The sequence below is a fragment of the Manihot esculenta genome, chromosome 15 (assembly GCF_001659605.2).
Source record: "Manihot esculenta cultivar AM560-2 chromosome 15, M.esculenta_v8, whole genome shotgun sequence".
Classification (NCBI taxonomy): domain Eukaryota; kingdom Viridiplantae; phylum Streptophyta; class Magnoliopsida; order Malpighiales; family Euphorbiaceae; genus Manihot; species Manihot esculenta.
Window position 1 is genome coordinate 14,260,283 of NC_035175.2, and position 22,344 is coordinate 14,282,626.

The window sequence follows — 22,344 nt, forward strand, 5'->3', positions numbered from 1 at the left end:
TGTCGTTTTAATTTCATTTTCAAAGATAGAAATATCTTTGAAAATAAGTGGTAATGCATTCTGCATTAGTGAGTAAAGTAGCCCTACTTCTTGGTTAGTTTTAGAGAGGAGGGGTTAGCAGGAGAGCCATGTTTTAGGGATAGGACCTTATCACCAGCATCCATCACCCATCATCTCCCTCATATTTCCACCATTGGTTTCCATCCTCCAACGATATATATCGTCTGGCAGCTTTCCATGGATGTCTCTATTCTTACAGTCTTTCAACATCATCCTCTCCAATATCAACACGTGTCACCCCTCTTAGCTACAATCTATGAGTATATGACACGTCTTGCTTTTTTTTTTTCCTTATATAAATTCAAAATCTTAAAGTTAATCTAATATTTTATTAAATATTAATCAAATTTTAATTAATTTAGTGTTTATTTAATTGATTAATTAATAATAATGACACCATTATAGATTAACGTGGAGAAAAGACAATGAATGCATGGTTTACAAGATATAATCATGTACGTACGTATATATATATGAATAAGTTGGTAGATAATATAATTAAATACATTGAATATTGCTGAGGTGATATAGGCAGAGAGAAGTATTTGCATTGAATCTCCAACGTCCAAACCTAATCTAAAAGGCAAGAACAAGAAGTTTTGATTCACCAAGCTTTCGCTTTCATTATCTCTATAGCACAATATGTAGCAGAGAAGAGTGGTTAAAAATGGTATAAAGTCCCTCAACTCTTGTGTCCCTTGCGCAATGTCGACGGCTTCGATTAACGGCGGGTGTCTCACCTCCCTCTCTCCTTCCCAATCTTCTCTCCGGCGACCCACATTACGTCCCTCAGTCTCTGCTAGGCTCAACACTCCTTCTTCTTCTTCTATCCCTGCCCTTATCAGAAACGAGCCCGTTTTTGCTGCTCCTGCTCCTATCATCAACCCTACTTGGGTATTCTCTATGTTCTATTCTTAGATCTTTCTACATATTTGCATTCCACTGCATCATTTTATTGCTTACGAATCATGTGCATTTCACTAGCCATTAAAATTTTTATTACGTGTACCATTATTTTATAGCGTTTATATTTATTTAATTTCTTATTATTTTATAATACTAACATTGGATTCGATGTGAATATAATTTAATTTTCATTTAATAAATTAAAAATATCCATTTTAATTATATAAAAAAAACTCTATTTTGTTAAAAAAAAGGTTAACAGAGAATGAATCCTTGGTGGGTTAAATGAATTAGCAATACTTTTTTTAGAAATTAATTTAAAATACAAATTACATTAGTATTTTTTTTATTATGGTCTAAATGAAAAATAATATGTTTTAAATTTATTGGTTGAAATTTGCCACGTCACCTTTTTCTCGGGAGATTTATGGATGTGGCTCTAATGAGTGCCACCTTTACACAAGAAGTTGCACAAATTTTGATTTTCCATGAGTTACTTATGACTACGCCAACCAACTCTCTGCAAGAAACTATACCATGTGTCAATTTCTATGTGGCAAATAACATACGCTATGCTTTACACGTGTATACTCTCATGCCCCACTAAAATACAAATTAAAAAAAAATCCTTAAATTTCCAGTATTGTAAATTTTACCCATGGACTTAAAAAATAACAATTATTACGTCAACTATTTATTTCTAAAATTAAGATATTAATTAATTAATTATATAACCTCTATGAGACGTAAGTGTGAACTGAAAAGGAAATTTGTATGATTACTTGGCGGATTCTAGGGCTAACAAGCAAGCAAAGATTCTAAAAAAGAATCATTGAGTTCAGTTAAAGATTTTATTTTTAGGCTTTAGTCATTTTAGCTTAATTTAACTCTATAAATTTCAATGACCTCTCTCTTCATTTTCATCTCAAAATTTTCTTTCGCCATTATATTTTTTCCTTCTCTTCATAGTTAAAGAAATTAAAATTTTCTCCTGATAAGGTATCTCTTGTTTCAATTTGCTTGAAATGCATTAAAGAAATAGACTGATGTGTTTGCTGGGGAATTGACAGAGAGAAGAAATGGGAAAGAACTCGTACGAGGAGGCCATTGAAGCTCTGAAGAAACTCCTCAAGTAAGTTTTGAAAGAAAGCCTTTTCATCTCAAAATCAACTGAACTTAACCCTTCAATTCTTTTGCTTGTTTACTGAAGTTTGTTGGGTTGATTGCCAGTGAGAAGGGAGAATTGAAGCCCACTGCAGCAGCCAAAGTAGAGCAGATAACAGCTGAGTTACAATCTGGTTCATCTGGCAGCATACCCTTCAATCCAATTGAGAGAATGAAAGAAGGCTTCATTCACTTCAAGAAAGAGAAATATGAGTCTGTTTGTTTATGCATTTGCTCCCTTAAATTTCACTAATTTTGTTAGCTGCTACTTAAAAAAAGTTTTTATGCCTCTTTTCTGCAGCAAGAATCCAGGATTGTACACTGAACTTTCCAAAGGTCAGAGCCCCAAGGTATATACATTCACCATAGGGACAACTTGTTAAACATATACGCAGTGACGGATCTAAGGTGGCAAGCAATAGTTGTTTAATTTTCAATTTCTTGCAGTTTATGGTTTTTGCATGCTCGGATTCCCGGGTTTGCCCATCACACGTGCTGGATTTTCAACCAGGGGAAGCTTTCGTGGTCCGAAATGTTGCTAACATGGTCCCACCGTATGATCAGGTTGGTTTTAACTTATTAATTTTTCTTAGTACACCATTTACTTTTGTCCTATTTGATTTAGATAAGTTGATTAATTGAGTTTTGGGTTTTTATAATCCAACAGGTTAAATACGCAGGGATTGGTTCTGCAGTTGAATATGCAGTTTTGCATCTCAAGGTGAACAGACATACTAACTTTTATGTCTTAATAATATATTTTTTTTAATTTATTTCGGCAGAAAGTGTTAATTAATCGATTAATCTTCCACAGGTGGAGAACATTGTTGTGATTGGTCACAGTGCCTGTGGTGGAATCAAGGGGCTTATGACCTTCCCATTTGATGGAAACAAATCTACGTAAGGCTTTAATCTTAACATTACCCATGAATATATGCACGAAATTTCTTATGAATACTTAAACAAATCATTCAAATTGAACAAAAATTGCAGTGACTTCATAGAAGATTGGGTCAGCATTGGTCTGCCTGCCAAGGCGAAGGTGCTTGCTGAACATGGAGGTGCAGATTTGCCAGAACTCTGCACACACTGCGAAAAGGTAAAAACTAAAACTCTCTTGTGTGTACGATATAAGCTCTGATCGTTAATTATATATACGTTTTTAAACTATAATGCAGGAAGCAGTGAATGTATCGCTTGGAAATTTGCTGACATATCCATTTGTGAGAGATGGATTGGTGAAGAAGACACTAGCATTGAAGGGTGGCTACTACGATTTCGTTACAGGAAGTTTTGAGCTATGGGGGCTTGAGTTTGGCCTCTCTCCCCCACTCTCTGTATGAACAAAACAAATTCCATTATCTGTGTGACCTCCATCTTTATCCTTTAAGCTCTTAATTTCTCTCTTTCCAACCAGATTTCATCATGTACTTTGTAATCATATGCTTAAATGATGAGCTATAATTTGCAATAAATATTAAATGGAGATCACCAGCTGCGGCTCCTTTTGCTTATAATCATGCATTGAAGATTAGAATATTTTAAAGTTTTTTTGGGTGTCATGATTGATCAAAAGCTGCTCTGATAGACCTTATTCACTAGTGCATTTTGCTGTTGTTGTTGGTTGTTAGGTAAAAGATGTGGCCACCATACTTCATTGGAAGCTCTAGGGCATTGCATAGAGGTCATTCCTGCTAAGATGAGGACAATCTCTTCACTTCTGTTAGTTGAAATAATCAATATATGAAATGGGTTTTGTAGATTTATGACCCTTTTTATCAAGAATTGGAATTTCTTGACTGGTCCAACCCATGTTTTGTTCCCTCTTCAGCATCTAACTAAGCCAATTACATACTAATTAGTCTTTGAATAATCTTTTAATTAAAAATTATAATCATAGTTTCTTCAAATTTAAGAACTCATGTCCAACCATCCAAGAATATTATCAAATATTATCAAGCATGATCAAAAGAATACCCATCCAAGAACTCATTTCCAAGTGTAGTGAGCTCTAGAGGATCATAGTAATGCCAGAAAGGGTTTGCATAACTATCCATGAAGGTCAATCCATGTAAATCTGAGACTTGAGTGTCTCTCTGAATCTCAATATCCACTGTAATTTGATCAGTGGCTGTCCCTTCACTAAATCCTGAATTTGTAGCTACCTTGGAGATTGTTGAGCTTGTAACAGCAACCTTGCTACTTTGTTGTTTGATGCTGAGCCTGCCATTTTGATCTTTTGCAGCTAGCTTTTTGGTCAGATGGGTGTTCCAGTAATTTTTTACTTGGTTGTCTGTTCTCCCAGGCACCCTCTTGGCAATCAATGACCACCTAAAAGCAACATAATAATAATAATAATAATAATAAATAAATAAATAAATAAAAAAGAGAGAATTACTATTAAATCCCTAGATTTTTACAAAATTACATAACCATAGCATTATTAAGCAAAGTGGCCAAGTGAAGACATGTTGAAAGTGTATTTTCCAAAGCAGAAGGAATTGTAGAGAATAGAGAGAATAAAAACCTGTTTCCAAGGAGATTGTGGAGTCTAATAATAACATCTTCTTCTTCCTCAGTAAAGTTCCCTCGCTTCACGTTTGGGCTTAGGTAATTCAGCCACCTTAACCTGCAGCTCTTCCCACATCTCCTTAAGCCTATTTTTCAACCATTATGCGATTAAACAACAGAGAAAAAAAGAAAGAAAGCAAGAAAGAAAGAAGAAGAAGATCCCAATAGTACCCGTCTTCTTAGAAATATGATTCCATCGTCCCTTCCCATGAATCTTTACGTAGTCTACGAGAATCTTGTCTTCTTCCTCTGTCCACAGCCTTTTCTTGTCCTGATTCTCTGATTCCATTCTCTTCTACTTAGTTTCTTTGTTTGTTATTCACTTGTGCTGGTGGTTGTCTAGTTCTACACATGATTGAATAGAGGATAAGGGTATTGAATTTTCTGAAAAATGATTGTATCCTTTGCCGACCCTCAGCATGAGCTTGATATGGGCACACATCTTGATACTGTCATGTCCTTGTTTTGATGTACATTTAAGGAGTTTGCTTGGTTAGTCGTCCTTTGCTTTTAAGTTTTAGTAAGTAGAGAGATATTGAGTTTATAATTTTTTTTATTGTCCTTACAAATTTATTAGGAATGTATAGTTTGAAAGTGTAAAATTATCCTAGGTTAGGGTTCATATCATAATTTTCTTTTTTGGTTGGAAGGCAATAAAATTTTATTGAATATGGAAAATTAGTACAAACCCAAATCCAGTTGGCCCAATGCAACAAATTAGCAGCCTCTAGGTCAGAAGAAAATAATCCAACCTGAAGCCCAACTAAGAACCTAGAAGCCCTGTCGGACAACAAATTTGAACTAGATAGAAAAATCCGGTGAAAACAAGCAGAAACGATGTTCTGCCTCTATGGGTATGTCCATCACTTGGAGCCAAAGGCTATGAATGGCTAAGAAAGCTCTTTCGATCGTAGCTAATTGTGGCCATGCTCAACTAACTAAAGCCCTAAGAGTTGAAGAAACAAAACAGAAACAAAACAGAAACAAATCAAGCCATATGCAACCGGAAAAAAAGACCAAAAACCACAAACATGCATCCATAAGGACAAGGAGGAGAGCAAACGATGGAGGTGACCAAACATAGCAAACACTGTTCAAATTAAAACCAACTGGGTGTAAGGTAGATTTACAGATCTAATGGCGCAAATTAAGATGGAGAAAATTCACTTTTTGACAACCCACTCGCGTCCTCTAAGGTGTGCTCCATAAGTGAACACTAGCTAACATTCATTGTATTAAAAGTAAAGTCAAAAGAGCATGATTTGAGAGTCGATCACTCTCACATGCATCAACCAAACAAGGTAAAAGCCAAGCAAAAGAAACAAAGGTAGATACAAGAAATCCTCTCTCTTTACTCCAACCTATTAGAAAAAAAAAAAAAAAAAAAAATAAACAACAAATAAAAGACCGAAAATCACTTAATTTATGCCAGAAATAATACTTTAAAATAGAAAAATTTATTATTTAGCCTCCATTTATTTTATAAAAAAATATTTTTTTAAGAGAGAGAAGGTTGAAATTTAATTCAAATATATTGATTTGGTCATAAGAATATTTTAAAGATTTTAGATTATATTTTTTCTTTCAAAATTTTTATATTCCAATTTTTAAAATGAGATCATTATCTTATCTAGCAATTAAGATTTTATTTTGGTTTTAGTGCTGTAAATAGCACAACATTGAATTGAACTGTATAGAAAATTACTGCATTCAATGAAAGTCTTTTCCTACATTCCTTTGAGTCTATATTTAGGATAAAATGTAGATTTTTAAAATATTTTTTTTTTGAATTTACTTAAAAATCTTTGATCTTAATCCATCAGGGTATCACTATCATGAAGATTTTCTCTTGAAAATTTATAAATATCTTGAAAAGCCCCAATAATTAAGAATTATTAAAATTTGAAAACATAAAAAATCTTAACTTATAAAATCATATTGTAAAAAAATCTTATTTTACTCTATTTCCTCTTAAACATAGTATTAATATTTTTATTCTAGTATGTGCAGAGATGCGGTGATGATGACAACCATCCACATTCATTCAACGAGATGTGCCAAGATGATTTCTAGAGTGCTCGTAGAGATTATCCACCTTCAAGCTCTTTATTCCTTCATGCATTTTCATGGATTCCATTGCAATACATGAACAATGAGAAAGGAGGAGTTGTTATCAAGGATTGGAGATGGATAAGCAAAAAGGGCAGGAAGGATATGGGAAGTGGATATAAATAGAGAATGGGTAATTTTGGTATTTTGTCTGCTATTAGCAGCAAATTATATTCCATTAGACAGAGGGATTTCTAAAATTTTAACAGAAATAAAATTAAAAGACTAAATAATATAATTTTTAAAATAATAGACATTAAATTATAATCACTGATAAAATTTAGGGATTAAATAATAAATTTATAAAATATGAGAAAAGAATCAATCATCATAAATAAAGGATACATGAAAAATTATCAAACCCATTCAGTATTTGATTCTCTTATAAATGGTGGATCAAACTCTTTAATTATATATATATATATAAAAGTTATGGTATACATTGATGTATTCTATAATTTATCAGCGAAGAATGCCACTTAATGAGGAATGTTAAGGATCCTCCATCCCAATTTTCATTGTACATGCTCAACAATATTAAATTAAATATTTACATGTAGATTTATATATTCACGGGATAAATTTCAATTAGTTCTACATAAATATTAATATTAATGCTTAATCCGATGATTATTAAAGGTCGAATTTATTTTAAATTTACTCAATAAACTAATAAAAAATATTAAGGAATTGTATCCATGGACTTAATCCAGTCAAAAGGGAATAAATAAATCTTTTCGTACTCTTTTTAGTAGACTACTTATGTGTCTGTGACATCAAAAGATAAGAGTAATCAAAGTTTTTGTACTTGGCTCAAATTAAAAATTATAAACTCCAGTATAATCAAAAGTCCTTGTAATATCGGTCCATTTCATAATTAGCAATTCATTAAAATAAAAATAAACTTCACTTTAAAATATAGTGAATTTTTAATATAAAATTTAAATGTATATATTTTTTGTTTTCTAAATGATTGAAATGTATAAAATAATTCATATATCCTAGTATAATTAAGGAGTTTCACTACATATAAACTCTCTAAGGGTCAATAACTGACGCAGAGCCCTTAAAAAAAAAAAAAACCTAAAGCCCCACCAAAATAGCCGATTTAACTATAGATAAATCATCAAAGATATATTTACATTTTTATACTATTTTATATAACTCATTAAACACTATAATTAAAAATTAAACTTATAACATGTTAAACACCTAAATTTATAAAAATTGTAACTGTCAACTGAACTGTATTCAAAATTTTACTAATTGAATTTTAAATTTTCATAAAATGATAAAATTATTATCCTTTAATTTTGTCAATTTATAAAAATTCAAAGTATTCAAAGTATAGTTTAGTGTATGTTGAACAATATGTATGATTGATTTTTTATTTTTTTATTTTAAATTATTGATAATATGACTAACTTGTTTTTAATTGTTATAATTTTTATAAATTTAGGTATTGAATAAGTTACAATTTTAGTTCAAACATTAAATAAATTAATTTTAATTAGTATAGGAATGTAAGTATATATTCAACCATAAATAAATAAATACACATTCTCTGGAGGCTGAGAACAGCAAGGCAAAATATAGTAATTTTATTCCTTACATTTCATCTTGGATGTCAATGCTGCATGTCTTCAGACTCCAGAGTGAAAACTTTCAGAAAGTTGCAGCATTTCAAAAGGCCAATGGCACATTTTTGTAAGGAATTGAGATTAAATTCACACTATTTTTGCTTTATCAGCGTAATAATTGCTATCCGAGACAATACAGTAGTTGATATATGTACAATTCTTTGTCTTGCATCAATCAATATACAAAATAATAGCATTCCCTCGTATATGTAACCAACTATTTATACAGACCGTACCTTTATTCAAGACTCTTCAGGCTTTGGTTCAAGTATTACTGGAATCTTCTCCTTGTGATCACCGCGCAACACCTCCACAATTACCTGAGTATCAAAATAGTTCAATATACGACAATACGTAAACCAGCTTTACAAGAATTGTTTGAATAGTTTAACCAGTCCAAGTATTGTTTGATAATATCTAGTATCAAAATTCGGATGGTGATTGCTAGAGAGCCACAGACCAGTTCTGGCTTATGGAGGGGAAGGCCCTGAACTGGACCTCATGTGGTCAGTTCCCGCTTGTATCAGTTTGAGGTTGAAATCTATATTTTCAATTTTTTAAAGAAGCCTGTTCAAACTGGAACGGACTGCCAATTCTGCTCGAGTCCAATTCATGCGGAAGAACTAGGACCAAAGCTCCTCAATCACGGTCCCGTTTAGTTGAGGCCCAAAGCCTTAGACATTTTAGTGATAACATTCAAGGAAAAAAAAAATCACCAGATGAAAAGTTCACTTATCCTATGAGAATATGGACACCATAGGAAAGTGAAAGGAAAAAGGTTTGTGAAGGATATCCTTGCTGATAATGGTAACAACCCACACAGACAGTAAATTTCAGTCCTTCTAGTTCCAACCAGATTTATTTGGCAACCTTCTTAGCAGCAATGTTGCCCAAGGCCCAGTGTACAATTTTTTCAGACAAATGGTTAAAAGAAATCGTATATTTGTGCTCCACTCTACGTCTCTACCTAACTTATAACAATAACATAAAAACATTTGATTACTCTGGCACCTTCTAAAGTACTAAACTGGAATGCAAAAACATGGCCTTTTCTTCCCTCCTTCAGTTATATGAAAGAATTAAAAAGCACAAAAGAAATACAAGGCCAGGATGAAACGAAACATCAGAAAAATGGAAGTATATTAACACAGTACCTGATCGCCTACTTTGCATTGGTCAAGAATTCTGTACAAGTCACTGCCATTTGTAACCTTTTTTCCATTCACAGATGTTATGATATCACCCAGAATAAGTCTCCCATAGGCATCGCGTTTGGTGGATTGCAGACCCTGCAGAGTAGAGATTCATGCTTTATAAGAAGAAGCCTCTTAAAATAATAGAAAACATTAATCTCAACAATCTTTATCCAGAACAGAATCTTTAGGTTCAATACTGCACGCAAGTAGGATTTTAAAAAAGAATAGAGCATACTGCTTTGCCAGCTGGACCATTTGGAGGAGCATCTAAGACAAGCACCCCACTTACTCCCAACTGCTCAACAGATTGATCAGGTGCAAACTTAATACCCAAAATAGGTCTTGTAACTTTTCCAAACTTCACCAACTGTTCAACAATGCCACTTACCTTGTTTTGAATAAATGAAGAAAAATAAATTATCATAAGCATGAAAAAGGCAGTCAGCTTTTTTTCCTTTTATGCCTGTGCTGAAGCTTATCAACTGCAAGGTGTAAGTGCTAACTCACAGTATCAACTGGGATTGAAAATCCAACGCCAGAGGATGCACCAGATGGGGAGTATATGGCTGTATTTATCCCAATAAGGCTTCCTGAACTATCAAGAAGTGGCCCTCCACTATTACCAGGATTAATGGCAGCATCTGTCTGGATAACATCCTGAATAGGACGGCCAGTAGCAGCAGAACTGATTTCTCTACGAAGCCCACTTGAGAAAAGGGGGAAAAAAAAACAGAGAGTTTGTCTCATATATATAAAGACACATATAAAATTGCAAATATATGTACAGAAAATGGCTGCATTACTGATATTTTCAGTATCTGCTTATATTATTTGTTATTCATTTTTATCTATTAATGGCATGTTAAGGGCTATCCCTGCTATGAAAATTCAAGCATTCAATCAGCAGAATGCAGACTTAATCTTCAAAAGAACTTCATAAAATCAATTCCAAAGACTGTCTACACCAAGTCTTCTCTTCCAGGACCTAACTTCAGTGGGTCATAACTGGGATTATGGCCTTTTATTGCTTAATGTCATAATAATTGGTTAACTTCTTATGTATCTTTCCATCAAGCACCAAATTGAAAAAAAAAAAACTATATCATTAACATTAGTCACATGCCATTTCAAAAATTTTTTTGCATGTCTCAGAGAAAAGGGGGAAAATGAGACTACTGCAGCCAATTCCAAAAGTGTTCCTATAAGATGGGCTAATGACCAAAACCCATAATTTTCAATGAAAGTTATGTAGACAAATGAAGAAACACTTTACAGAATTTCTCTACCTGATGACGCCAGTTGTTAGAGTGTGATCAAGTCCAAACTGCAAAAGACATAATAATATCAAATCAGAAATCAGATAATGATTAAGATACATTTGGCAATGACCAAATGCACATACTCCATTTACAAGTAACAAATAAATTATAACAACCAAACCATGAAAAAACTGACACTAACGTTTACGAATCTATTGCTCCAACATTGAACAGAATCCTGATTTGCAATATGTATAAATAAACAGATTCAGAATTTCAGATTCACCATTTAAACAAGGCTGCATGCATTTTTCAGGAGATAAATAGAAATCACCATTACATTGCCAACCAAGGTTATTTTCATAATTCCATTTACACAGCGTTAGCATATATTGATGGTTACCAAAATACCAGGAAACCAGAAGAAGAAGAAGAAGAAGAGGAAGAAGAAAGGTGTATATCACACTCACAGGGTTGCCTATAGCATATACTTTCTGACCCACAAGCAAGTCAGCAGAAACACCAATAGGTATTGGTCTTAATTTCTCTTTGGGTGCATCAACTCGCAATACAGCAACATCCTTGTCTTGGTCAAATCCAACAACTTTTGCATCAAGAGTTGACTGGTCAGCAAGAGTGACCCTGTACACAGACTAGCACCAATTTAAATGTGAACAACAAGGCATTTACCAGAATCAAAGAGAATCTTACTTAACCTTGTCTAGCCACAAAGGAATCTCACATGATATGGCAAAAAGGATAAGTTATGAATGAGAAGATTCAACAAGTGTAACAGAACCAATTGTAATGTACTAATTCACAATGGATTAGACAAGTATATACTGGAAAAGATGAAATCTAGTGGATGTGTCAATTGGCAATCATAGAAGTACAACCAAAATCCACTAACATCATCCTCATCCAAACTAATAGCAAAATTCAACATCTTACTTTCTGCAGCTTAATTATTTCTCCTCATGACATTCACACAGTCAAAATTCCAGTGAGTAACATCAACTGGAATCATCATGGACTTATCAATTTATAATTTGCCCGTGCTTCTGGGCTCTAGCACCGGAAACAAGTCACAATTTCCATGAACTATTAGCAGTCAACCAAATCTTAGTGCAAGCAAATACAAAACACACTGGTAAAGGCATAAACTATTACTATTAGCAGTCAACCAAAGCTCAGTGAAATCAATTTTGTTTATTTTTTTCACTTTCCTTAATGCCATTCCATTTCCTTTAACAAATTACATTAGAGGCAATGTATTACCAAGTGTGCACAAAACAATGAGATCAACCTCAAGAACCAAGCTCTCCTTTCTATGCCTTAGATTAAAGTAGGGGGAAACAACATTAAACAAGTATAGACATACCAACAAAGAATTCACACCTTTTAGCAAACAAAGAAAGCAGAATTTCAAATAACATGTAGAATGAAACGGCAAAGCTAATAACTAATTCTGCTTCCATATGCAATAAGTAGATAAGATATGACTAACTTGAGATCAGAAGCACCGCGAATCACATGATAATTGGTGACAATGTGACCTTCTTTATCCCACACGAACCCAGACCCTGACCCCTGAGGCACCTCCAACACATCCAAAGTAAAAGCATCTTGCCTATATTTGAAAAAACAAAAACAAAAGAAATCAGAAGCTTGAATCGAACAGAAATTGTAAAGCTTATAATAACAATAGTGAACAGGAAATACTTGACGGCCAGATTGGTGATGTAAACAACGGAAGGAGTGTTCTCTTGAAAGAGGCGAACAGTAGCAAGCTCATCGGTCTGCAATTTACGAGGAGTTGTAACGACGAAAGCGGAGGCCGGGTCCACATCGGCGACGAATAGAGAGACGGATAAGGCAAGTGAGGTGCAGAGAAGAAGCAGCGAGTTAAAAGCCGAAGAAGAAGAAGAGGAGGAGGAAGAGGGGTTTTGAGCAAACAAGGGATTGTGTGGGGTTAAAGAGCGAGAGTGGAGAAACTGATTCAGGAAACAGAGGATGCGAGAATTGTTGTTGTTATTGTTATTGTTATTGTTATGGTTTCTATGGAGGAGAGAGAGACATTTAAGATTAGAAAGAGGGAGAGATAGTTTTCTGTTTGGAGAGCGAGAAAGTGGAGAAGAGAAGTGGAAGACTGTGGAAATGAGTGAAGAAGCAGCGGCCATTTCTTTCTCAGTGGCTTCTCGTAGTTCTTTTAGCTAAACGCTGAGTCTCAAGAGATCTAACCATATGTATTGTGCAACATATCCGTTCGTTATTCGTTGGAAGAGAAAATATTATTATATCACACTTCTCTTTAGATTCTACTACACATGTCAGTTTAATCATTCCAAAGTTTATCCACCTAAATAAATTTTGAAATAAAAGAAAATAAAGTGCCGTCACTATAATAGAATTTAAAGTTTTCTTTTTTTAAAAAAAGAATACAACCGAAGCTTCAGACCATCTTATATTTCTTAAGCTCTGCAAATTTTGGTCACAGAAATATCCAAGTGAAGGCCCAAAATTTAATATACATCGCACTAACAGTTTTCACCTGAGTGTTGAATCAACAAAGAGACCAGCTCAGTATTTCTGAAAAACTTTGTGAACATTTTGGAAGACAAGAGTCCCTCTATTACAAGACAGAGTAAAGAGACGTTCATCTCATGGAACTACAACATTAACATTACCAATGAAAGCTCATATAAAAAGTTGTGGTTATCTATTCAAGGAAAAATTGGACCCCAGACAATGTTTTACAAAATCTTCCACAGAAGTCTTAATTCCTTTGGCAAGCTCTCAGAGTTTCCTGAATTTACATCACATTGTAGCATTAGCCGCTTTCCCATTTTCTAATGTATGCACGCTGCCAGGTGCTCCTTGCTTGGCGGCAGCATCACAAAATTTAGAATCAGCTCTTTGATAACTGCATTTATATAGGAAAGGAGAATTGCATTCACAAGCATGATATGCTAGATTATTTAATACGAGATAAACTAATGGTTATCAAATAAGTACAGTTAGTCAGGCCCTGCCGAGGGGCGCTATGGGCCTCGACCCGGTCCAAAAAGGTGCGAAACCTGACGGTTATCATATACAAAATTAAATTGGACAGAAAATAATTTTTTTTGCATTTCTCTCTGTAATTTCTTTTTTTATTTCTCTAAACAACTAAGTTTCCAATGCATGCATCACATCTATATTTTAAGTTGAAAACGAGGTGGCATTCTGCATTCAGATTAACTAGACATTTGCCAAGGCTGCATGGTTGAGTTGGCCTACAACATCAAAATTGGAATGTAAAGTGTTTGATAATAGAACTATAAGACCTGATTCCTTAGGTTATCGACTAAGCAGTTTTACTCTCAACAGTCTTCTAAAGCACCAAAATCTTTCCACGGCAAGATAAAAAAAAAACCTTAAGACTTTCTATTAGCAACATGGCTGTTGTCACATGGTCTAATTCAAATTATACAAAGCGGCAACAATCACTTAAAAATTTACTGAGTAATCAAGAAATTCTACTTAGTTCAATCACACTCTCTCACAAAATACACATATTCTCAATCTAACAAAATGCAACACAACAGTATTTATAAAAAATAACTTTTCCAACTTTGCATTCATTAAAAGAAAATAATACAAAAGATTCATCTCATAGAATTCTTCCAATGGATCCTCTAGCATTTTTCATATTTATATGTGTATGAATATGTATAGAATACAACAACCACTTACGAGAAATAACTGCCCACTATTTATCATGAAAGTTATATAACCGTCCATTACTCATCATGGGAGTTATAACTACCTACTACTCACTATGAGAGTTGTAACGACCCGAAAATCGGACCGCTACCGGCGCTAGGATCCGGGTCGACTTAAGGCCGCCGGGACCCGTAGCAAGCCTAACATAAAACCTGTAAACCTGTATAATCCCATACATGATCAACAATATGCATAAAAATTAAAACTTTTCTTTCCATTGAACATCAACCAAACTCAACCTGTGCATAACATTAACATAACTTTGATCCCTCTGTGGGATCTCATCTATACCCTCAATGGGTAACATATGTCTGTTGAGTTGGTTTACATAAACAACAACACAATCTCTAAGATCATGCATAAAAGGGATACAACAATCTATGGTCAAGCACACACTAACATCCATAAAACTCATTACATAACTATACTGTATTTTTACATTACAATTTTGATCATGTCCATTTCTATCTATTACATAAGCATGACTTCTTCACTCTATCCGAACTCCCGCACTATATCCTGTACCTGAAAGCCTGGGGGAAAAGGGAGAGGGGTGAGCTAAAAGCCCAGTGAGTAGAGCTAGTAAAACACATTAACACTATGCTCAAATGGAATGCATCATAACACAAACAATTCACATAAGGGTTGGGTGAACTTGTCACCAATTAGTCCAAGCTAACATAGTGCCAGGCCGTAGCATGGGGTCCTGGTCTTCCTGTCATACATACATTACTTACCATTTTCCCAGGGCCTCCTCTAGGCTCCTGGTCTTCGAGTCCACAATCGTGCCAGGCCGTAGAATGGGGTCCTGGTCTTTCATTTCCGTGCCAGGCCGTAGAATGGGGTCCTGGTCTTCCTGTCATGGACTAATTGGGTCATCCAACATTCACCCACATCAACAACAATCGATGCAATGCGGCATATTCGTGAAACTAATGCAATCACCCTATTGCATAATCATGATGCATGAAACATGATAAAACGTTTAATTTAAAAGATTAAGTTTAGTTCCACTCACCTCTGGCTGACTCTGACAATACCGAAGCAGCTGAACTCACTGCTGGGGTCCTCGGTTCCTCGGGTCCGAACCTACACAGGTGGACTCAAATGAGGGACCAAACATACCTGAACATAACTCTAAAATATTCCCCAAAAACCCCCTAAAACATCATAAAAACATCACAGAAAATATGCATGAAATGGCTGAACAGGGCACTTTCGGCGGCACCTTCGGCGGCCGAAAGTCCTGGACAGAGACGAAACTCAGGTAGGTTCGGCGGCACCTTCGGCGGCCGAAAGTGCCAGACAGAGACGAAAGTCTCTTTTCGGGGGCAACTTCGGCAGCCGAAAGGCTTGCCTCCCCAGCCATGTTCGGCGGCCGAAAGTACCTTCGGCTGCCGAACCTGGTTTCTGCCAAAGGGCAGAAACTTGGCTCCCTTTGCACATTTCGCCTCCAAACCTTCCAATCATGCATATTTTTCAACCAAAGCATGTATACAAGTTCCTAGGGGCCTCAAACATGCACATACCCCATCTACAACACTTCAAACATACTCAAACAACACACATTGTTCAAAACATCAATATATATACCCATAACTCAACATATACCCTAGCATGCATTTCTACCCTTAGATCTTGCATAAACTTATTTAAAACTCATAAGGAGCTTGAGATCGGCTCTTACCTCTTGAAGATCGAGAGGGAGACGACCTAAACTTGGAGATCCACGAAAGTGAGCTCCTGAGTTCCCAAAGCTCCAAAACTTGTTTCAAAAGCTTAAATCTTCAAAACCAAGTGAAAACAAGTGAGGATATTGAAAGATTTAGAGGAAGAACATTGAAAATGGGTGAGGGACGGCGGGAAGCTCACCTTGGCCGAAATGGGGAGAAAAAGCTCGCCCATTTTCGGCTAAGGGACCCTTTTATAGTGGCTGGCCAGACCACGTTCGGGGGCCGAATGTGCCTCCGCATCCATGCAAATGTTCGGCGGCCGAACTTGCCTTTCGGCGGCCGAACTTGCCTTTCGGCGGCCGAACCTTTACTTCCCTCACTCATGCTTTCGGGGGCCTAACGTGCCTCCAAAACGCATGCATGTTCGGCGGCCGAACTTGACTTTCGGCGGCCGAACCTGGGTTTTCCTCCAAAGACTTTTCATGTAAAAACTCATTTAATTTCATACTTAAAATCATAAAACACCTTAAAACATTTTTATAAAACATGATTCTACCCTTCTAGAGGTCTCCGACATCCGAGGTTCCACCGGACGTTAGGAATTCCGATACCGGAGTCTAGCCGGGTATTACATTCTCCCCCCCTTAAGAACATTCGTCCCCGAATGTTCCTCAACTAGTACATGCATACCAAACAACATAACATACAAACAACACATAGAGACTAACCTTAAAAGAGATGAGGATATTGCCGGAGCATGGACTCCCGTGTCTCCCAAGTGCATTCTTCCATATTGTGGTGGTTCCAAAGGACTTTCACCATCGGGATTTCCTTGTTTCTCAGCTTCCTGATCTGGGTGTCTAGGATCCGTACTGGCTGCTCAACATAGGTGAGATCCTCTTGGATCTCCACATCAGGCTCACTAAGAACCTTGCCCGGATCTGACACGAATTTTCTCAACATAGAAACATGGAAAACCGGATGGATTCTCTCCATTGAAGCAGGTAAATCCAGCTTGTACGATACATTCCCAATCTTTTGCAAGACTTCAAAGGGTCCGATGTACCGCGGAGCCAGCTTACCTTTCTTCCCGAACCGAACCACTCCTTTCATTGGAGACACCTTAAGCAATACCAGATCCCCCTCCTGAAACTCTACTAGCCTTCTGCGGATGTCTGCATAACTCTTCTGTCTGCTTGTAGCCGTTTTGATTCTTTCTCTGATCATGGGCACCACCCTGCTGGTAATCTCTACTAGCTCGGGTCCTGCTAAGGACCTCTCTCCTACCTCTTCCCAGCAAACAGGTGATCTGCACTTCCTTCCATATAAAGCTTCATATGGAGCCATCCCGATGCTAGCATGATGGCTGTTATTGTAGGCAAATTCCACCAAAGGTAGATGCTGCCTCCAAGAACCGCCAAAGTCCAGCACACACATTCTCAGCATATCTTCTATGGTCTGGATGGTCCTCTCTGACTGTCCGTCTGTCTGTGGATGGAAGGCAGTGCTAAAATCCAATCTAGTACCCATGGCGTTCTGCAGACTCCGCCAAAACCTGGAGGTGAACTGGGGCCCTCTATCTGACACGATGGAAACAGGAACCCCATGCAGTCTGACTATCTCATCAACATACACCTGCGCCAACTTGTCCACAGAATAGCCACTCCTGACAGGGATGAAGTGAGCAGATTTGGTGAGTCTGTCCACAATCACCCATATGGAGTCCAATCTGTTGGACGTCGCCGGTAACCCCACTACGAAGTCCATAGCTATATTCTCCCATTTCCACTCTGGAATGGGTAGCGGGTTAAGCATTCCAGCCGGCTTCTGATGTTCCAGCTTCACCCTCTGACATATCTCGCAGGCTGACACAAACTGTGCCACTTCTCTCTTCATAGCTGGCCACCAATAAACCTTCTTTAGATCCTGATACATCTTGGTGGCTCCGGGGTGAATGCTGTATCTTGCATTATGAGCCTCTCTCATAATGTCTCCTTTTAGCCCTATGTCATCTGGTACACACAATCGACTCCCATAGCGGAGGATCCCCCTATTGTCAAATCTGAACTCACTGTCCTTGCCTGACTGAACAGTCCTGGCAATCTTCACTAACTCTGGGTCCTCATGCTGTTTCTGAGCCACCTGCTCCAGAAATACGGGTGTCACTTTCATCTGAGCAACCAAGGCACCTGTACCAGATAACTCCAACTGTAGACCTTCATCAATGAGCTTGTAAAACTCCTTCACCACTGGTCTCCTCTCTGCCGTGATGTGGGATAGACTGCCTAGTGACTTCCGGCTTAGGGCGTCTGCCACAACATTCGCCTTACCCGGATGATACTGAATCTTGCAATCATAGTCACTCAGCAACTCTACCCATCTCCTCTGCCTCAAATTCAAATCCCTCTGACTCAAGATGTACTGCAAGCTTTTATGATCTGTGAAAATCTCACATTTTACCCCATAGAGGTAATGCCTCCACATCTTGAGTGCAAAGATTACTGCTGCCATCTCAAGGTCATGTGTGGGGTAATTCAACTCATGCCTCTTTAGCTGCCTAGAAGCATAAGCAATCACCCTCTCATTCTGCATAAGCACACAACCCAGTCCCACTCGGGATGCATCACAAAAGACTGTAAAGTCCTCACCACTAGATGGCAGAGCTAAAACTGGTGCTGAAGTCAATCTCTTCTTGAGCTCTTCAAAACTCTCCTCGCACTGGTCGGTCCACAGAAATTTCTGATTCTTCCTGGTTAGTCTGGTTAGAGGAGCTGCTATCTTTGAGAAGTCCTGAACGAACCTCCTGTAGTAACCTGCCAAACCCAAGAAACTCCTGATCTCTGTTACTGAAGTGGGTCTAGGCCAGTTAGCCACAGTCTCTGTCTTCTTGGGGTCTACCTCAATCCCATTCTCTGACACTACATGCCCCAAGAATGAAATACTCCTCAGCCAGAACTCACATTTAGAGAACTTGGCATACAAGCCATGTTCCCTCAAGGTCTGTAGTACCAACCGCAGATGATGGGCATGCTCCTCTGCATTCCTGGAATACACTAAGATGTCATCTATGAAGACAATAACAAAGTGATCCAGGTACTGGCTAAACACTCTGTTCATGAGATCCATGAATGCTGCAGGGGCGTTAGTTAACCCAAACGGCATTACAAGGAACTCAAAATGCCCATATCTGGTCCTGAAAGCTGTCTTTGGTACATCCTCTTCCCTGATCCTCAACTGATGGTACCCCGATCTCAGATCTATTTTGGAGAAACAACCCGCTCCTGCTAGCTGGTCAAATAGATCGTCGATCCTTGGCAATGGGTACTTATTCTTGGTAGTGACTTTGTTCAACTGCCTGTAGTCGATACAAAGTCTAAGGGATCCATCCTTCTTCCTCACAAACAGAACTGGAGCACCCCAGGGTGAGGTACTCGGTCGGATGAAGCCCTTGTCTACCAGCTCCTGCAACTGCTCCTTCAACTCTTTCAATTCTGCTGGCGCCATCCTGTAGGGAGGGATAGAGATCGGTCGGGTTCCAGGCATCAGTTCTATCTCGAACTCTATCTCCCTAGCAGGTGGTAACCCTGGCAGCTCGTCCGGGAACACATCTAAGAACTCTCTAACCACTGGCACCGAGGCGGGCTCTCTAACCTGACCATTTAGCTCTCTCACATGAGCCAAATACCCCTGACATCCCCTCCTAAGCAACCTACGAGCCTGAAGAGCTGAGATCATACCTCGAGGTGTACCCCTCCTGTCTCCTCTGAAGACAACCTCTGATCCATCCTGACCTCTGAACCTGACTACCTTGTCCCTGCAGTCCAAGGTAGCACCATGGGTAGATAACCAGTCCATCCCTAGAATGACGTCAAAATCTGTCAAATCTAGAACCACAAGGTCGGCGGACATGCATCTCCCCTCAACAAAAACTGGACTACACTGACAGACTGACTCTGCCACTGATGGATCACACTTGGGTCCACTGACCCAGAGAGGACACTCTAACTCAGAGATCATCAACCCTAACCTTTGGACGGCTCTTGGAGCAATAAAAGAATGAGATGCACCAGGGTCCATCAATGCATATACATCCGAACATCCAATGACGAGATTACCTGCCACCACGGTGTTGGATGCGTCTGCCTCCTGCTGTGTCATTGTGAAGATCCGTGCTGGGGCTGACGGACCTTCACCTCTGAAACCCGCTGAAGAAGAGGCTGCTCCTCTCCCTCTGCCTCTGCCACTGGCCTGAGTCATGGCTGGAGCTGCTGGCTGTGCTACACTGCCTGAAGCTGTCTGCTGGGACTGAGCCATCGGGGCCGCTCTTGGACAATCTCGAGCCATATGCCCTTCCTGACCACATCTAAAACAAGTGTTCGTCCCAAACCGACATACTCCCCTGTGTGGTTTACCACACCTTGCACAAACTGCATTGTCCGCACCAGAGCTTGAGCCACTCCCAAATCCCAGACTGGACTTGACTTTACTCCAGAACTTATTCTTCTTACCCTTGGGTTTACCCCATCTTTTACTGCCTGAAGCTGCTGCACTCAAGGTAGAGGGATCTAACCTTCCCCCTCCCGGAGTTTTAGAACCCGAAGCTTGTGCCACTGTCTGCTTAACTGTCCCCTGAACGATGGCACTAGCCTCCATTCTCCTAGCCATGTCTACTATGGCGTGAAAACTCTCTCTATCTGCTGACTGTACCAAGGAGGAATACCTGGGATGGAGCTTCATGATATACCTCCTCGACTTCTTCTGGTCTGTGCTAAGGTCTTGCCCTGCAAATGGCAGCAACTCCATAAACCTGTCAGTATATTCGTCTACACTCATGTCATCAGTCTGCCTCAACTGTTCGAATTCTATCATCTTCAATTCCCTTGAACTATCAGGGAATGCCCATCCTGCAAACTCGTTTGCAAACTCTTCCCAAGTCATGCCGTCCACTCTCGGGTTCACATAGTTCTTGAACCACTCCCGTGCCTTCTTGCACTTAAGCGTGAACCCGGCCATCTGAATGGCTCTACTGTCATCCGCCCCTATCTCATCTGTAATTGCCTTGACCCGCTCCAAGTACACGAACGGATCATCACCTGTCTCAAACTGGGGAGCACCCAGCTTCATATAGTCTGTCATCTTAACCTTGCTCCCACTGGCTGAGCTAGGTCTAGGAGGTTGAGCAACTGGGGCTGCTGGTTCTGTAGGTGGTGGAGGTGGTGTAACATTTTCTGAGGTAGGGTTTGCTGGATTTGGATAATAGGGTGGAGGTGGATACATTGGGTACTGAGAGTACGGTGGGTAGTATGGTGGGTATGGCATCTGTGTGGGATAAGGGGTGAAACTAGGGTAATCCGATGTACCTCCCATCGAATACCCGGGATGCTGTGAGAAATGCGGGTAGTGAGGTGGCTGTACAAATCCCGAGGCCTGAGTGCCTCCTTGGGACTCTCCCATTCCTTCTTCTGGCATACTGACTCCCAAACTGCCATCCCTCCTCTGTTCCACGTCCATATCATCTCCCATATCCTCTGACGCTTCTCCCTGAACTGTTCCTCTGACTGATCTGCTCCTACCCAGATCCAGAGACCTTCTAGGGTCTCTTGCTACTCTGTCCCTGTTGGACCTGCTAGACATTGCCCTAGGCAATGCTGGAGGACGGGCGCTCATGCCCTCATCCTCAGGTGGTACTCCAGTCAATCTTGCTGATCGACGAGTTCCTCTCATCCTGTTTTCTGAAAAACAGTGCACAACACAAGCAACATTAGCATCATATGGTTCACGTGGGCACACATGAACCCTCATCACATACATCACATATCATAGCATATCATTAATGCGCATGCATACAGTCATGGCATTTAACATCATCATGCAAGACAGGACTCCACATCCTATCCTAGTGGACATGATCTTTTCCTATTGTGCTTGACCTTCTATAACATCTATGAGCCCGACACTCTAGGTCCGACCATATGAACCTAGGGCTCTGATACCATTCTGT

At 38.6% G+C, this 22,344-nt stretch overlaps 3 protein-coding genes across 4 annotated transcripts; 1 reads left to right on the forward strand and 2 right to left on the reverse strand.

Annotated features, from left to right (window-relative positions):
• Nucleotides 1-550: 550 nt before the first annotated feature.
• Nucleotides 551-3,938, forward strand: LOC110602317 (carbonic anhydrase, chloroplastic). Of its 2 annotated transcripts, none has more exons than XM_021739805.1 (10): nucleotides 551-954; nucleotides 2,037-2,098; nucleotides 2,197-2,343; nucleotides 2,432-2,480; nucleotides 2,578-2,694; nucleotides 2,798-2,851; nucleotides 2,945-3,030; nucleotides 3,124-3,229; nucleotides 3,309-3,467; nucleotides 3,762-3,938. In XM_021739805.1, exons 1-10 carry the CDS (start codon nucleotides 766-768, stop codon nucleotides 3,798-3,800), a joined length of 1,008 nt encoding a protein of 335 aa, XP_021595497.1. In that variant the 5' UTR covers nucleotides 551-765; the 3' UTR covers nucleotides 3,801-3,938. The 2 variants fall into 2 exon arrangements, with proteins under 2 accessions (XP_021595497.1, XP_021595498.1); XM_021739806.2 differs by having other exon boundaries at nucleotides 552-954; nucleotides 3,309-3,494.
• On the reverse strand, nucleotides 3,675-6,154 carry LOC110602318 (transcription factor WER). Its single transcript, XM_021739807.2, has 3 exons — nucleotides 4,873-6,154; nucleotides 4,658-4,787; nucleotides 3,675-4,461 (listed from the first exon to the last, which is right to left on the reverse strand). The coding sequence occupies exons 1-3, from the start codon at nucleotides 4,988-4,990 to the stop codon at nucleotides 4,086-4,088; spliced, it is 624 nt and encodes a 207-aa protein (XP_021595499.1). The 5' UTR covers nucleotides 4,991-6,154; the 3' UTR covers nucleotides 3,675-4,085.
• Nucleotides 6,155-8,525: 2,371 nt separating this feature from the next.
• LOC110602718 (protease Do-like 1, chloroplastic) lies at nucleotides 8,526-13,192 on the reverse strand. Its single transcript, XM_021740311.2, has 8 exons — nucleotides 12,628-13,192; nucleotides 12,413-12,535; nucleotides 11,376-11,547; nucleotides 10,933-10,970; nucleotides 10,154-10,352; nucleotides 9,882-10,034; nucleotides 9,605-9,739; nucleotides 8,526-8,770 (listed from the first exon to the last, which is right to left on the reverse strand). Exons 1-8 carry the CDS (start codon nucleotides 13,083-13,085, stop codon nucleotides 8,693-8,695), a joined length of 1,356 nt encoding a protein of 451 aa, XP_021596003.1. The 5' UTR covers nucleotides 13,086-13,192; the 3' UTR covers nucleotides 8,526-8,692.
• Nucleotides 13,193-22,344: the final 9,152 nt, after the last annotated feature.